At 39.7% G+C, this 16,606-nt stretch overlaps 1 protein-coding gene across 1 annotated transcript in view; it reads left to right on the top strand.

The window, feature by feature from the left end:
• The window catches only part of Mdfic2 (MyoD family inhibitor domain containing 2), a 95,355-nt gene extending 92,498 nt beyond the window's left edge, over nt 1–2,857 (top strand). The window contains exon 4 of the mRNA XM_070018406.1: nt 2,587–2,857. Within this exon, the coding sequence (XP_069874507.1) occupies nt 2,587–2,846 (260 nt within the window). The 3' untranslated portion in view covers nt 2,847–2,857. The remainder of the gene's footprint in view (nt 1–2,586) is intronic.
• The last annotated feature ends 13,749 nt before the right edge of the window (nt 2,858–16,606 follow it).

Raw genomic sequence — 16,606 nt, 5'->3', positions numbered from 1 at the left:
TCTATTGCAGTAATATCAGCAGCTGCTATTCCTACTGCTATCTTGTAGCCTACCCTACTCCTGTCAAGACTTTCAGCCTGCTATATATAAAGGACAAGATCCACTGGGGTCATGTTCATATGGCCATAAGCCTGAGTAAGTATTCTGAGCCTCCAGCCCAAGAGTGACCCCTTAGAATATTTCCTATGAAGAACTTCTCTGCCAGGAGCTGCTACAGAAGCAATCTTGACACTGGTAAAACTTGATGAAGTTGTATACCCCACATCTTTAACCACCAACATGCTCTCTTTGGAAAAGCCTACATGAAATAGAGTCTGTACTAACTTACTCTTGAATTTTTGTGGGTGTTCTGTGGTGACTTATAAGATGAGTGAGTTGGCCATATGCTAGAAGCTGTCATTAAGTGAATAAAAATACACCCAGTCTGGCAAAGCGATGAGTATGTATACCACAGAGGTATTATGGGGTATGCTGCCTAAACGATAAATACTGAGCAATGGCCACAGCACCTGCAAAAATATATAGTGATTATAGTTATCATAAAAGTCGTGTGTGTGTGTGTGTGTGTGTGTGTGTGTGTGTGTGTGTGTGTGTGTGTGTGTGTGTGTGTGTACAATACCATCCTACCATTCTACTGGGAAAAAAAGAAAGGGAGAGTCAGAGGAAAGGAAAGAAGATTGCTGCTTACCTGCATTAATGAGTCACTTTGGAAATTCAGTATTCTTATAATCAATCAAAACAATTTTCTTTAAAATATTTGCTCCTTTTCAGAGACTCTTCCAAGTTTTCCCTTCTCTTAAAGATCACTAAGTATATGCATGATAAAAGAAAAAGAATTATGACCAGGCGCTGGTGCCTTACAACTGTAATCCTAACTATTCAGGAGGCTAAGATCGGAGAATCATGGTTCAAAGCCAGCCCAGGCAGGGAAGTCTATGAGACTTTCATCTCCAATAAATCACCAGAAAACTAGAAGTAGTGCTGTGGCTCAAAGTGGTGGAATGCTACCCTTGAGCGCAAAAACTGAATGAAAGCACCTAGGCCCTGAGTTCAAACCCTATGACTGACCATAAGAATACAAATATAAAAATATATTTCTGGAAATAAGTGATTTAGGATAAATGAACACTCACACGATAACAAAGCTTCTGCATTTGCTCTTTTGTAGGGGGGCAAGGTCTCCATAGGTAGCCTGAGCTGTCCTTGAACTTGTGAGCCTTCCCCCTCAGGCTCTCCAGTAATGGGGGCAATTCTAAAAGTCAAGAAGTTATTAACATTTTCTATTAGAAAAAAAGTAGATCCTTATGAAAATCAAATCTGAATCAATTGATAAGCCCATCTAGAGGGGTTGTCTTTTTCTTCGAATTTGTGTTTCAGACATCAGCAATATTCAAATTGCTCATTTTAATGAATTAGATGGCATATTATAGGAACACTTACCTACTGTTTTATTTTTTAAAAACCTCACACTTTTTTGTAAGCTTTTAAACCTGAAAATAAGTTATAATTGTAACAAGAAAACTGCTACATCTTCTAACTAATTCCCTTTATAGAAGCAAAAAGTATAATAATCTATAACCCATCCCAGCTGCTTGGCTAGAATTACCAATTACTTTCAATGCCTTAAAGATACTTTCCAGATTTTTACAAGTCTGCATAGTAAATTTTTAAACCAATTTTCTTAAAGAAGACTGATAAGATTTAAAACCTCTTAGGCATGTGATGACGTATTTCACTTAAACAACTTGAATATAAAAATCAAAGCTTTGAATAACTGGAGGGGGGGGGAAAGAGAAGGCAAGAATTAAAAATAAAACACAACCCAAAAAACTGGGATTATTTTTTAAAAAGCAAGCATATTAAGTTTGGAAATGTGCTTTTCGCTTGCATTTAAATATGGGCGTGGTAGATTTATGGGAATCTGTGATGAACAAAATAACAAAGCCTGGTGGCAAGAAGCAGGACATCTGTAATCTCTTCTTTCCCACCCCCCTCCCCCCCAAAACTCTAATTGCTCTTGAGGCTGCTGCATTTGGGAAGGCACTGCTATTACTCAGAGAGCTGTAAGGTTTCCAGATAGGTAGCTAATCATGTGCCTTCCCAGCACCTCCATAGGCAAAGTAAATAAAGGGGTTTAGAAAAGTGACAGCACTTTAAATAACCAGATTAGTGGAATCAATAGGAAATGCTCAGGAAGTTAATAAAGCAATTACTTAAGTAGAGTGAGGAGTGGCCTGGGGAGGGAAGAGCTGGAGACAGTAAGAGTGTACATTACCCTTGATGCAAATCCATCTTTAAAAGTTAGCTATCAAGTTATCAAGTACATCGCCATCCTCCCCTGTCCTTCCCTGTGGTCCCCTGGGTAACATTCTTGCTCATGCATCATCATACTAGCTTCTATGATTACTTTAACTGTATGTATTTCTGGGGTAGGGTGTGTTAATCAGGTACAGGTAAGCAAAACATAGCAATGATTCAGAGTTCTTAGCAAGTTAACTACTAACCATCTAATCTATTTCCTCTCTTTAAATGTCTCCCCCGGGGCTCGGATGCCCACACTGTAATGGCTTCTTTTTCTTTATGCAGAGGTGTGTGCCTCGCTCATCCTCACCTGTCTGTTTTGCCAGTTTTGGGACTGTCTCCTGATGCTCCCTGATGCCTGTGAAACAGTGTGTACCAACCTGTGCTGCCCTTCACACTGGTACTACCACGCCTCGGATGAAAACCACCCTCGCAGTGACTGCACTTGCAACTGTGACATGGACTGTAGCCTGTTCGAATCCTGCCATGAGACCAGTGAGTGCCTGGAGCTGGCCATGGAGATCTCAGAAATCTGTTACCGCTAGTGTGACAAAGGCACCACGTGAGAGCAGGCCTGTTGGCCACGCTGGGAAATTCTATTACAATGCAACCGCAGTTTCCATGGGCCCAAATGCAAGGCCTGCACACATTTCTTGGATGCTCTGGGCCATTTTATTCTGCACCTGTCTTGGAAAGCTCATATTGTCAACTCAGTGGTCTTATTCCAAATTTCACCACCGCATGGCTTGCTAAAAAAAATTTAAAAAGTACGATTCTTGATCACCACACGTGATGAACCAATTCATAAATACCTCTTAAATGCCACAGGTACAAGATGTTTCTTGACTACCAAATAGCATGCTAAAACGGCTCTGCGTGCTTGCACTCAGCAGCTTGCATCGTGAATTCAACCTCATTCACAAATTCAGGACAAATTAGTGCTTTCTTTTAGAATTGACATACATTAGCTTGTCTTTCTAATGGACTCATGCATAAACATTATGCATTGTTGGTTGTTATTAATAATGTATTGTATAACATCATTTTGTAATTAAAAATTTATTTATACAGTCTCTTAAAATTCACTTATATGTACAGTTTAGGTAGGAAAGGGAATTAAATGAATTAGAAACCATGTTCCTGTAATTACAACAGATGTCTCTAAATCCTCTCCAGTGAATTTTGAATCTGGTATATTTCAAGAGAGGACTACAATTCTGCATCCTACTATAAATATATATGTATATATATGTCTATGACTATGTCATAAATGGTTATATATATTCTCATTTTTTTACAGGAAGGCTCCCCTTTATTCTAATAAGCATAAGTGGGAATAATGCACAACTTTCAAGCAAATGATCTTTGATAATCCATTCTTCATTTTCCTCATTTCTATTTGTCAGGTACAAATAGCAACAGGAGAACCCATTCATTTTACTGACCATTCATATAAGCACCCAAAATAAATACACATGTAGATACTTATTCAGCCCTAATACAGCATGTGCTTTGTAATTTTTCTTTTTTCTCATAATTAAAGCAAGTAGGAACTACACTGAGCATTTCTGTATGCCTAAAATATTTGAAAACAATAGGATATAAACTAAAAGGCAATTTTCAAGTCTAATGAATTTAAACAAGCAACTTTTAGAAAACTATAATGAGGCTGAAGTCCTTTTGGAATCTTTAGGTTCTATAGGTATAGCTCCATAGCCAGGAAGGAAATACATTATTTGTTAATTTGTGTTTATGTATTCTTATGGCATTAAGTCAGTATATTCAGATTTGTGTGTGTGTGTGCGTGTGTGTGTGTGTTATATTCAGATTTGTGTGTGTGTGTGCGTGTGTGTGTGTGTGTGTGTGTGTGTGTGTGTGTTGATAATGGGGCTTGAACTTACAGCCTTGCTCTCACGTGGGTTTTTCTCTCAAGGCTGGAGCTCTACCATTTGAGAAAAAGCTCCACTTCCAGCTTTGCTGGTTAATTGGAGATAAAAGTGTCATATAGTTTTCTGTCAAGGCTGACTTCGAACTGTGATCCTCAGATCAAAGACTCTTAAGTAGTCAGGATTGCAGGCATAAACAAGTAGCTGAGAAGAAATTTTTATAATCTGGGAAAGGACTAACAGCAATGAACTCTAAAATATCTGGTGTTTTTTGCTGTCTCACGTAATTTGAGACAAAAGCAACATCTGTTCATTTGTGTCATAAATGATCAAATTTTTAACCTGCAATAAATGTCCACAAATTTGAAATGTTTTAAAATTTTTTTTTAAATTTAAGCTGCTTCTACAAGGTGGCTCTTGGTTTCCTCCCGAGAGTACAATGCATTGTGGGTAATGCCTGCTCCCTTCCTGTTTGAATGTCCAGTTATCCCTTAACCATGGGGCATGAGAGGACCTTGCACACACACCTCTTGAAGCCTTTCATCCTCTTTATTTCTCAGAAGCTCTGACATAGGTCTGTACTCTACACATACATCTTGCAGATAATTTTTTACCAAGTTGAAACAGATTTGGAGAACAGGAAAGGGAACCTAAAACTGATCTTCACATAAAAGGAAATGGAGGCTCATGACCTGACTGATCCAAGACCACACAGTGAGCAAATGACAGTGCCAGGGCTTGAGCTCTAATTTTCTGACTATACACTGTTCTTCATTTCTTCATGTTAGTGGATGTACAGTGGTTCAACAGCCTAACTGTTAAAAACTAAAATTCTGGATGAGAAAGTACATGAGACACTTATCGCCAGTGAACCACCAAGAGCCAGAATTTGAACTGTGGCTCAAGTAGTAGAGCACTGACCTTGAGTTAAAAAAGTTCAAAGACAATACTCAGACCCTGAGTTCAACCCCAATACCATATCACACACACACAAAAATCCTACCTGTCTGATTCCTAAATAGTAAAAATTTGGCCCTTCTGTTTCTCCACATCTGCCACTAAGCCTCTATCCAAGTAGCTTTGCTAATGGCCTGGTTGATCTAACCTCTCTCAATAACATGATACCTGTAGTCATTGATCAAGGCATGCTCTGTTAATGCTAACTATTTTGATCATCATGCCCTTATCCTTTTGACTCTCTAAACCCTGAAATAATGCAAAGACAGTGCATTTCAAATGTGAATTTGATGCTTGTCAATTACATACATAAAAATCACCACATCTTGTTTTATAATGTGATAAGAAAACTCCAAGATCTTTCTGTGGCCTTGCTTTCCACGGTGTGTTAACTTGTTCCTCACTTTCAAAAGTCACTGTGCTGTAACAGAAAGGTTTGGTTATACAAAGTGTGAAATTTCTTCTCTTTATAACCAATAATAAAACATCATCCTTTTTGCAAACATGAATGGCTGTTTCAATTGAATTCTTACACAATAAAACATACATAGCTGGGAAAATACAGAAGCAGGGGTAGGACAGATCAAACATAAATGTGGTTATTGATTATTTATGAATATGAAGATATGAAGGCTCAGATATTTTACACAATGATGAGGCATGTGAGTACAGAGAAAGATGCTGTTGTTTATTAAAATGGGACCTCTTAGAGCACAGAGAATTCTGACTTCAGGATGCACATGAGAATAAAAGAGATTTGAGGACACAGAATTTTTCTAGAGAATGGAGAACAGAGATTCCCTTCCCCACCTCTGTCCTCCCAATGATATAACCAAACAGTTGCATTGTCTTTGTTTGGCTCAGTGGAGTTTCATAAAACCATTGCTTCTCTAAAAGCCTACAAGATATAGAAAGCAATGAAGAAACCAAGTTCCATTTAACTTGCTAATGAAATCATCCCAAATACATTAACTGATAGGCCTACAAAATTAATTATCAATGCTGGGACAATCAAAGTTAATAGAGCAAAAGTCACTTCAGTTTTTTTTATTATTATTATTCTCCAAGAGAATAAGAAAACACAGCCAGCCAGGGAAACTTTAGAGATAGGAAACATTGCATAAGGGCACTTCAGAATCTTCTTCAAGGATACACACGTAGACAGAAAATGGTGGAAAGGCCAATTTCATTAGCTAACATCACTTATGTCCCTTATTCCACCAACTGAGGAGAAAGAATCATACTTGCTTTGATAGATTTCTTTACTATACCAAATACCCTGAGATAATCTGCTTATAAGGAGAAGAGGTTTATTGTGTCTCTCAGTTTTGAACATGCCAGCCCAGAATGAGTGGCTCCATTGCATGAGGACCTGGGATATGGCAGCCCCATCATGGTAAGGGAAGTGCTAAAAAGCAAAATTGTTTCCCTTATGACCAGTAATTGAAACCATCTTTTGCAAAGGGCATGACCCCCATTGACAAGAAGACGTTGTACTAAAGGCTGTAGCCATCAGTGTTTCTCAACTGGGAGTGATAAGTCTGGAAATGTAGCTGATTGTCACAATGGAATAGCCATTACCCTTTCCATCATATACCTCTTTCTGCCAAAAGAGTGAGTGGCAGGGTATGATGGAGACACCTCCTGGTCAGAGACTACAATCTATCTACTAACATCAAAAATTTACCTTGTTCTCTTAGTAAATAGTCAAGGGTGGATCAGAAGGGCTCATGGGTTCCCTTCTTATGTTATTCTTACTCGTGTTTATTTATTTTACGTGAGAAAAGTATCACAATGTTTACATGCTTTATAAACACCATTCTATTCTGTGACCAGCCCTTGAAATAGGTTATCTCATTACTTGCTTTTTTTAGAACCTAAAAAGAGATGAAGCTATGTGTCCACGATCACACAGCAAATAAGCAATTGCCACCATGTTTGAAGCCAGGTCTGTTATTCTAAAGACAGTCCTAGGAATTACTCAGACTAAAAGTTTTTTTTTAACCTGTGGAAAAACAATCCAATCAAAACAAAGTGCAAGTATTCCACTTATAACACAATCAGTAAAACATAATGGCATATACACCAAGGGGCCGTGGGGACTCTCACTAGTAGTGAACATCTTAAGGGTTGCTATCCTAAGCGATGATTCAAATTTGGAACATCTTCAACATGCTTTTAAGACATGGACCCAAGAAGTACTCAATGCAAAGTCAATGCATTGCAATTTAATCCTTATGTCAGTAGCTTCGCCTCTATTGCTCCTCAGCTAGGGTTACGAAGACTTACCTTTTAGCGGTCCATTTTAGCAAAGCATCTTTGCTTCTCTGCTGCAAGGGAACTCATCTCACATACAGCATCCAGGCAAGCCTCTCATCAGTATTCCAGCGGAAGGTTCCAGGAGCCTGATGGTTTTTAATCAGTGAACAACACTATGGTCAACCAAATGCATTCTGATACTTGGACCTTTTATCTCAAAAGCTGTGCAGAATCCAAGGTCAGGGTAACCTCTTTTATAGTTTATTGTTCCTCAAATGTACTTAGAGTGAATTTACAAACCCACAACTTATTTTGTGGATACGGAGTTTTCATTAGGTTCAGCACTCCCTACCACCCGCCTTGTTTTCTCTCTCAGCGCTTTACGTCTGCAGATACTCGCTTAATAGCAAGTTCCCGTAATGTTTAAAAAAATTAAATAAAATAGGAATATTGAGCAAGATTCAGCTGCTGAGCTACTGTGCATTTGTCATTGAGGCTCTTCAAAGAGCCACATTAATATTTCAAGTGACTGTAAAGCTTTGAAACGCGAGGTGCAGGGTCTAGCAACTGGAAGGAAGGCAAGAAGCCAGAAAAGTACCAGGATTGTCTCACTACCATCATTACCAGCACAGGGTTGCAGCGTGGGCATGGTAGTAATACACCCGGACAATCAGATGACTTTTTGGAACTGTCTGCAGGGACAGAAGGTGGAAATGGAGTTATATTATTTACAGGCCTAGATGGATCCAAGGGTCACAATGAATCTATAGATTGCATGACTGTCTTTCACTCCAAACAGTAATGTGCATGAATATGTGGTTTTGTTTTACAAATTACATTTTGCAATAATGTAATTTAGAGAATAGAGGTATCCATGTAGCATCACAAATCACCCTACACTCTCCCAATGATAACAGTCATGGAAATAATAGGTTAAGTCAAAGCAAGAATGAAAACAAGGAGGGAGCCAGTTAGGTGCTATTGCTTTCTCATAGAGTCCTGGATAAGATGGTGGTTGTGAAATGAGTCCATAATTTATTGAGGAGTACAAGCAACACTACTATAAGAATTGCAGGGGAAACCAGGCACGGGGGCTCACACCTGTAATCCTAGCTACTCAAGAGTCTGAGACCTGAGGATCACAATTTGAAGCCATCCTGGGCAAGAAAGCCTATGAGATTCTTATTTCCAATTCATCACCCAAAAGCCAGAAGTGGAGCTGTGGCTCAAGTAATAAAGCACTAGCCTAAAAACTCAGGGACAAGTGAACTGCCAGTGGCTCACACCTGTAATCCTAGATACTCAGGAAACTGAGAGCTGAGCATCACTGTTCAAAGCCAGTCCAGGCAGGAAAGTCTGTGAGACTCTTACCTCCAATTAAATCACAGAAAAATCTGGAAGTGGCACTATGGCTCAACTGGCAGAGCAAAAGGAGCCTTGAGCAAAAGGAGCTCTGGGACAGAGCCCAGGCCTAGAGTTCAAGCCTCAGGACAGGCAAAAAAATAAAAATCAAAAACCCTCAGGGATAGCACTCATGCTCTAAGTTCAAGCCTCAGGACTGGCACAAAAGAAAAAAATGGCAGGGGAGGCATGTATTGGTGGCTTACACTGTAATCCTAGCTGCTCAGGAATCTGAGATCTGAGGATCGTGGTTCAAAACCAGCAGAAAGCCTATGAGACTGTTATCTCCAATTAACTACCAGAAAGCTGAAAGTGGATCTGTGGCTCAAGTAGTAGTATACTAGCCTTGAGCCAAAAAAAAACACTAAGTCACAGTGCCCAGGCCCTAAGGTCAAACCCTAAGGGGTCATTAAAAGAATGGCAGAGGACTTTGTGATAAGTCAGAGAAGACAGAATATTGGCCATTGGCTTTGTAGTAGTGGACAGGACTAATTAAAGCAAGGGAAACTGAGATAGGAGCCATTGCAATAAGGCTTGGGGTGCTGAAGGTTTGGAATAGGATGGTGACAGGAACAACAGGAGGTAAGAGATGGATGGGAAAGAAATTAGAAAAGGACCATTAGTCCTCTTTCAAACTCTTCTTATTTTAAGACTCAAATATTCCCTACTGTCTATCACATATATGAGTCATGAAGCCATTATTTTCATTAGGAAAGAAGCGGGTTGGGGAGGGGGGTGGAGTTCTATTCCAAGTGGAAAGTCAAGGTATATTTTTAGCTACATTAAGCCAGCCTTCTGCTGCTCTGCACACTGATGTAATTCCAACATAAAACATAATCTATAATATTCCAGGGGAACAAATCCAATTCTTGGTCATATAAATTTTCATATAAGTCCATCACAATTCATTCCCCAAACATCTCATTCTCTTTGAAAGCTTGGAGCTCCAGCAAGTGATCAGAAAAAGAGTATTTTAAAATTGCTCTGGAATTTCCAGAGATGCTAAATCTAACCTGCCTACAGAGCAAGACCAATCCCCCAAACTTTAAATCAGAGGTAAAGCATTTTATGTTTTAAAAGATATATTCCTCAAAGTTTATCATGGTGTATTAAAGTCAAATGTGAGTTATTACTTACCAAATCTGAAGCTGATGTCTCTCCTTGATTACCCCTAGGTAGGCGAGAATAAGTATCTTCCAACCAACATATTTTTTATCTTTTCATCTGCCTCTTGCTATTTACAATAGAATGACAAATAATAGCCAGGAAGAGATTTTGCAAGGTTGGATGAAGTGCAAATCCCATCTGACTGTACTCTAAATTGTATTCCAGGGGCCTGGCCACTTCTCCTGCATGGGGAAGAATAATAGAAAGGGATTTCTCCATAGCTGAATTGATTCAGCAGGAATAATCAGTGAAATCTCATCTGATGGAGCTTTAGCACATTTGGATTGGCATAGAATCCAGTCTCTATATTATTGGCCCAGACTGAGATTTACATCTTCTAGTCCTTGCTGGGCATCTCTGCCTGAAGAAGAGGGCTCTGTCACAATCAGGATGTCCTGTGGACCTGTAGAAAGCTCAGACGTTTTACATTAATATGATTTGCATGAGAAAAAAATCCATCAACTCTTCAGGTTTTATCCACTGTAAATACAACAATTATTAGTAATTCAAGGTTGCTTTCAGCAGCCAAGGCAAGTAGAGCAATGGAGGGCCCCCTTAGAAAGGTCAACTTCTCTGCAGGTAAGAATGAGCTCAATACTATGTGGGTCCCAGGAATACAAGGTTCACAGTTTCAAGTACATATCCTTTTGGACTTTTATATTCTTCAGTGATGATAAAGCACCTGTTCTACAATGCTGTCTTACAGAGCAAGTATATTCCATGAAAGGTATCTGTTTAGCCATGCAATGGCAGAAGAAGATTGCAGTCTGGATACGGACATGGATTCAAGTGCTCATGTCATTTACTAGCTGGAGGTATTGAGTTGGCAAATAAACCTCTCTGAGATGCCTCGGTGATCAATGTAGTCCATTCGGCACTACTCTACCGGGTCACCATGAGCAGAAAAGAAGAGAGTCCAGCAAGCCCACAGTGTAGGTTTAGCATACTCACTAAATCATATCTGTAAGTAGTATTCATGCTGCTATCCAGTTCATTGGTTTCCATACTTATGAAAGACATCTAGACTTCATTTCTACAATATCCTAATCAGTTTTTGAGACTCACTCATAAACCATTATTATTATTATTATCATCATTATTCATAATTACTTCTCCAGAAAATAAAACAAAGAGCATTTTTAGTTCCTATCATTTTAGTTTGTTCTTTGATGTAGTATCTCATTATGTAGCCCAGACTGGCTTGGAACTTATGATCTTCCTGTTTCTGCTTTCCAAGTGCTGGAATTACAGGTCTGTATTACCCTGTAATTCTCATCATGCTTTTACTTTTCCTAATACTTCACTTGACCCCAAGACCAGAGAATTTTAATGAGAATCCATCATGTGCCACACACAGCATGAACAGTTATTAGCGTATCCATTATCTCTCTGAATCACTCAACTACTTCTGAGGAAGGTGTTGCATTTCCCATTCTACTTATGAGGAAAAGCGAGGCTTGGAGAGCTTAAATAACACACTGCACTCCAAAGCAATACCCTGGCAGAGTGGATACTTCAACTTGGGAATCTGAATCCCAAGTCAATGAAAATGCAGAGACTATTAAGGCATTTGATTCTTAACAATTTTATGTTTATGTAGTCCTATAAAGAAAACTATAATTTCACTACATCTTCCAATTGTAATAAATCCTCACAGAGTAGGCAAAGCTTGGCGTGACTTACACCATAATGAGGACAGGATCTGTTTTAGGTGCAAGGATACTGGTGGTGGAAGATGAATAGATCTTCATAGGCCATTTGTTGGGGTGAGTTCCTGCCACATGGGTAGTAGATCAGGATGAGGGAAGGCATTATCTTCTTTTAAAATGTTCTATGGAAGAGTTTCAGAGGTGCATTCTGCATCTGCCACATCTGGGGGTGGGGGTAATCCTTTCATTCTTTTTCTTACCCTAAGAAGAAAGTTCCCCCCAAAAAAAATTTTTTTAGAGAAAAAAAAATTTTAGAGTCATGCTTTTTATTTTTCTATAAAGCTTAAGCACTATCCAGATACTCTGTGCAAGACTGTCAACTTCTTCCTAGAGGTTCATGGAAAATCCAATCTCTGGAGAGTTCTTAGCTGGGTGCTTCCATGACCCTTGATCTAAAGAGGAAACCCACTCTCAGGTACAGCGAAGCACCTGTATGAATCCTTCAGGTAAACACTTGATCATGTGGAAAGGATTTCCTGGGTATTTCGTTATTTGGGGTAAAGATGTGTGCCAGGGGATGGAATTTTTAATACAGCATACCCTTCTGTGAAAAAAATCCAATTGAGACTTTCTCTGGGAATCAGGACAAGCCCAAGTATTTGGACACCTGATGCTTATGTGCTGTCTATATATTTTCAGTTTGCAATTTTATAAGAATATACTATTATTTTGGGAAGAGCACAGCATAGATGAAGCATCTGGAAACATAAACGTCATTAGCTGCATGATGAATCATTTGTGTTTTGGAATGCAATAAAATGAGTTTGGGCCAGACATGGTGTCACCCATTTAAATCTCAGCTGCAAGAGAGATGGGAGGATTGCAGTCAGAGACAGGTCCTGTGCAAACACCATCAGATCCTATCGGAAAAATAAATGAAAGCAAAAAGGGACTGGGGGATAGTGGCTCGAATGATAGCACGCTTGCCTAGCAAATGCAAGTCTATGAGCAGAAACTCAAGCACTGCCCAAAACAAAACAAGAAAATAAATTTGTCTGGAAACTTCTCAAGGAAACCAAAGTCTCAGGAAGTTTATATCTAGTCAGAGGAGGTCTCTGCACAGGATCTCCTTAGAGAGTTCAGTCTTGACTTGCAGGAAAAGTGCCCAAGGAATCTGGCCAGCCACATCATCCACTCATCTCTTCTGATCACCTGGTTTAGAGGTAAATTGTGGGGCATCAAAAGTTAGTTTTAGGGCTGGGAAGGTGGTTCAGTAGTAGAGCGTTTGCCTTGCATGCATGAGGCCCTGGATTCAATTCCTCAGCACCACATAAGCAAAAAAGGCCAGAGTGGCAGTATGGCTCAAGTGGTAGAGCTCTAGCCTTGAGCTGAAGAGCTGAGGGATAGCACCCAGGCCCAGAGTTCAGGCCCCATGACTGACCAAAAAAAAATTAGTTTGAGGTGGTGCTGGTGGCTCACACCTATAGTCCTAACTACTCAGGAGGCTGAGACTGAGTATCTTAATTCAAAGCAATTCAAAGTCAGCCCAGGCAGACAACTCCATGAGACTCTTATCTCCAATTAACCCCCCAAAAGCCAGAAATAAGGCTGTGGTTCAAATGTTAGAGCACTAACCTTGAGCACAAAAGCTCAGGGATGGCACCCAGGCCCTGAGTTCAAGCCCCTGCATTGGCACCAAATAAATAAGTAAATAAATAAAAAGTTAGCTTTAGTTTATCTTCAAGGTCCTTCTGGGTAATTCCTCAGGAAGGTAATATAACTGAGTGCGGTTACTCTAGCAAAGCCTCTCACCTCAATAATTCAGTAAGAACTAAGACTTCAAATGTCAATTTTTCCTTACTTGGTGTTTAACTCTTCTTTTACATCTTGAATTTATAATTGCCTAAAATTCTAACTTTATCTAATCTAAAATCTAATTTTAGCTCTTAGGAATGCCACACCACAACAAAGCAAAGACAATTAAAAGGGAGGGTTAACCATTGAAAGTCACTTATATATTAACTTAAATGTGAGTGGAGGCTTGGTTATAATCATCCTAAATAGAGTTAACAAGTATAACCTGCCTTTAACCAAGCCATGGTACTCTGGAATTTTCATAAAGCTATTTGGAAGCATAGTAGTTCTAAATACATCCTTTGTGAAAGAAACATTCAATTTCCAATCGGTATAGTACCACTTCTTTTTGGTGACTCCGGAGCATATTCAAAGCTCTGATAAGTTCTGCAAGGGAAAAAAAATAAAAACACAAAACCAAAAACAGAAAAACTTGTCCGGACCTGCTAACTGCACATCCCCCACACCAAAGGACATGGTCCGTTAATCCACACAAATTTATTTAAAACATTAGCATCAGCATTTATTTCTCATTTAGGTGCATGGCAGTTGATCCATTTTACTGGATATTCTAAATTCTGTTAGACAGTTACACAAGACAGTTTTCAGAGAAATCAAATGACCCAAACCCCATCTTTGTAACCACACTGCCTCAAATAAGAATCTGCACCAACATGGAGAGCCATCTGCTTTAACTCACAGAACTAAGAATTGGGAATCTTTTCAACATGACATCCGAAAGAAGACTGCAATTGTGCCATAGGAACCAGCGACATTCTCTCTCTCTCTCTCTCTCTCTCTCTCTCTCTCTCTCTCTCTCTCTCTCTCTCTCTCTCTCTGTCTCTCTCTCTGTCTCTCTGTCTCTCTCTCTGTCTCTGTCTCTCTCTGTCTCTGTCTCTCTCTCTGTCTCATGGTATGCAACATACTCTCTCTTCTGTCTTACCATCTATCTCAATATGGATCTGTGCTCTGATATTTTTCCCTTTTAACTGAACTCAAGTTTGGGAACTGAGAATGTACTCAGATACTTAGTGGATGCATCCATAAGGACAGAAGAGAGTCACAAATGTGGGGCAGAGGTCTTCTTGTATATGAGGCAGGTATGTGAGGACTAACTTACTTCAAACTTCGACCCACCTTTGGGTCAAAGTTCAGGCACTGAAGAGACATTACACTGGCTTTCAGAGAAAACTGATCCCCAGTTGAAAAAAAAAATTAAGCCCCTTAACTAAGATAGTAAGTTATTCTTAGAGTCAATCCCTTTGCTAAAGATTTGTGTAACTGTAACCCCTCTGTATATCACCTCTACAATAACAATAAAATATATTTTTATTTAAGAAAGGGGAGAATAATATAAATATAAATGATGTATTTCACCTATTAGAAAGAATTGCCTGAAAAAAAAACAAAAAGAAAAGAAAATTGCTAGCTGGACAGGGGTGACTGAGTAAGCTGACATCTAAGGATTGTGGTGTGAAGCTAGCTCAGGCAGGAAAGTCCTTAAGACTCTTATGTCTGACTATCAAAAGAGTACGAAGTGGAGCTGTGGCCCAAGTGGTAGACCACTAGACTTGAGCTTTTTCAAAAGCTAAGGGGCAGCACCTATGTATGCCCTCAGGTTCAAGGATTGGCATGAAAGAGAGAGAGACAGAGAGAGAGGGAGGGAGGGAGGGAAGGAGGGGGAGAAAGAGAGATTTAGAGAGAGAGAGAAACTCAAAGTTGCAGCCTCAGAGAAGTCTATTGGAGTACTGTGATTATATAACTCATGTCACATTCACGTGAAGCACTAAGATGAAACACACAGATAGACAATTCAGGAAAGTATGAGATGTTTTGTTTTTCATGGCTCCTGAGAACTAAAGAGAGCCAAAGACATGAAACCAGAAATTCATAATAACATCTTTGAAGATGTCACTTCATTTTCCTCCCTGATACATGGAACTCATCCTTATCCTTTAATGCAGCAAAGAGGAGAAATTTATAAAAGATAACATCAGGTGCTCAACAAAGAATTGATTCATTTTTTTCTTGGAACGGGTAGTTCTGGCTGGTCTAGAACTCATAATCCTCTTGCCTCAGCTTCCCCAATGCTGTGATTACAGGAATGTACCACCAGGTACATAACATAGTTATTATTTAAATCCAAAGGCCAAAAGATGATTCAAATATGTGCTTCTCCCTCAACTGTCTGGCTGAGAGACTTTGAAAATGTTTTGATTTGATTAAATCTTTTGTTGGTCTCTTTCTCTTTTGCATCCCTAATAGATAACAAAAAAAACAAATCAGTCATCCATCCTTTTCAATTATGAATCATAAGCATGATAAGGAACCGAGGAGAGAAGGGGAGGGAGAGAGAGAGAGAGAGACAGAGAGAGATGCATAGTTAACTATTAAGAGTTCATTCATAATGAACTCGGAGGGAGATGGGAGCTAAGCCACCAATGCCCTAAATTAGCCAGAAATTTACATCACTGAGAATAATTTTTCTGGCTCCATTACTCGGAACTGTGAGATTTATGTTTGAGTGAAATTGAACTAAATTGGGCTAAAGTCACATTTGAAGGGGACTCGCTATAAATTAGACCTGAAATCCTTGAGATTGGGGTGAAATTTCCAAAAGTGTAGTAGTCTTCACAGGGGAAAACGAACAGCCCCAACAGCTCCTTCGCGCTCACTCCACCCTGCTCCAATCTGTTCTTTTTACGTCCAACGTCAAAGGCAAGTTCTCCTCATTCCAATTGTACCCTGAACACTCTCCCCCATAAAATGTGGTTTAAAGGCCAGCTGCAGTGTGGAGCCTTTTCTCAGAGCCTACAGTTTCAAACAAACGACTGGGCAGAAGCCAGAATCTATATGGGCTCACGAAGACTGTAAAACATTTGGTGCCGAGTGGAAAACGACGTCTGTGAGCTCTGCCAGACGTTTGCAGCTTTCCTGTACCTGTGCCAAGCCTTCCTCAGCCTCCCCCTACCCTTCCCTGTGCAAGGTGGGGGCGGGGCTGGAGAAGATAAGCAAGAGATGTAGGGGCCTATACCAGGGGGTAAAAAGTCACTGCCACCCTCAGACACCTAGGCTCTTTGGGAAGGAAAGTGAGGGCCTCCAGCCGAACTTGGCATTGGAATTTGGGGTATT

This window comes from Dipodomys merriami, unplaced genomic scaffold (assembly GCF_024711535.1).
Source record: "Dipodomys merriami isolate MVZ:Mamm:240054 unplaced genomic scaffold, mDipMer1.0.p SCAF_13, whole genome shotgun sequence".
NCBI classification, from domain to species: Eukaryota; Metazoa; Chordata; class Mammalia; order Rodentia; family Heteromyidae; genus Dipodomys; species Dipodomys merriami.
The sequence above is the reverse complement of the archived record's forward strand: the minus strand, read 5'-3'. Positions and strand labels throughout refer to the sequence as shown.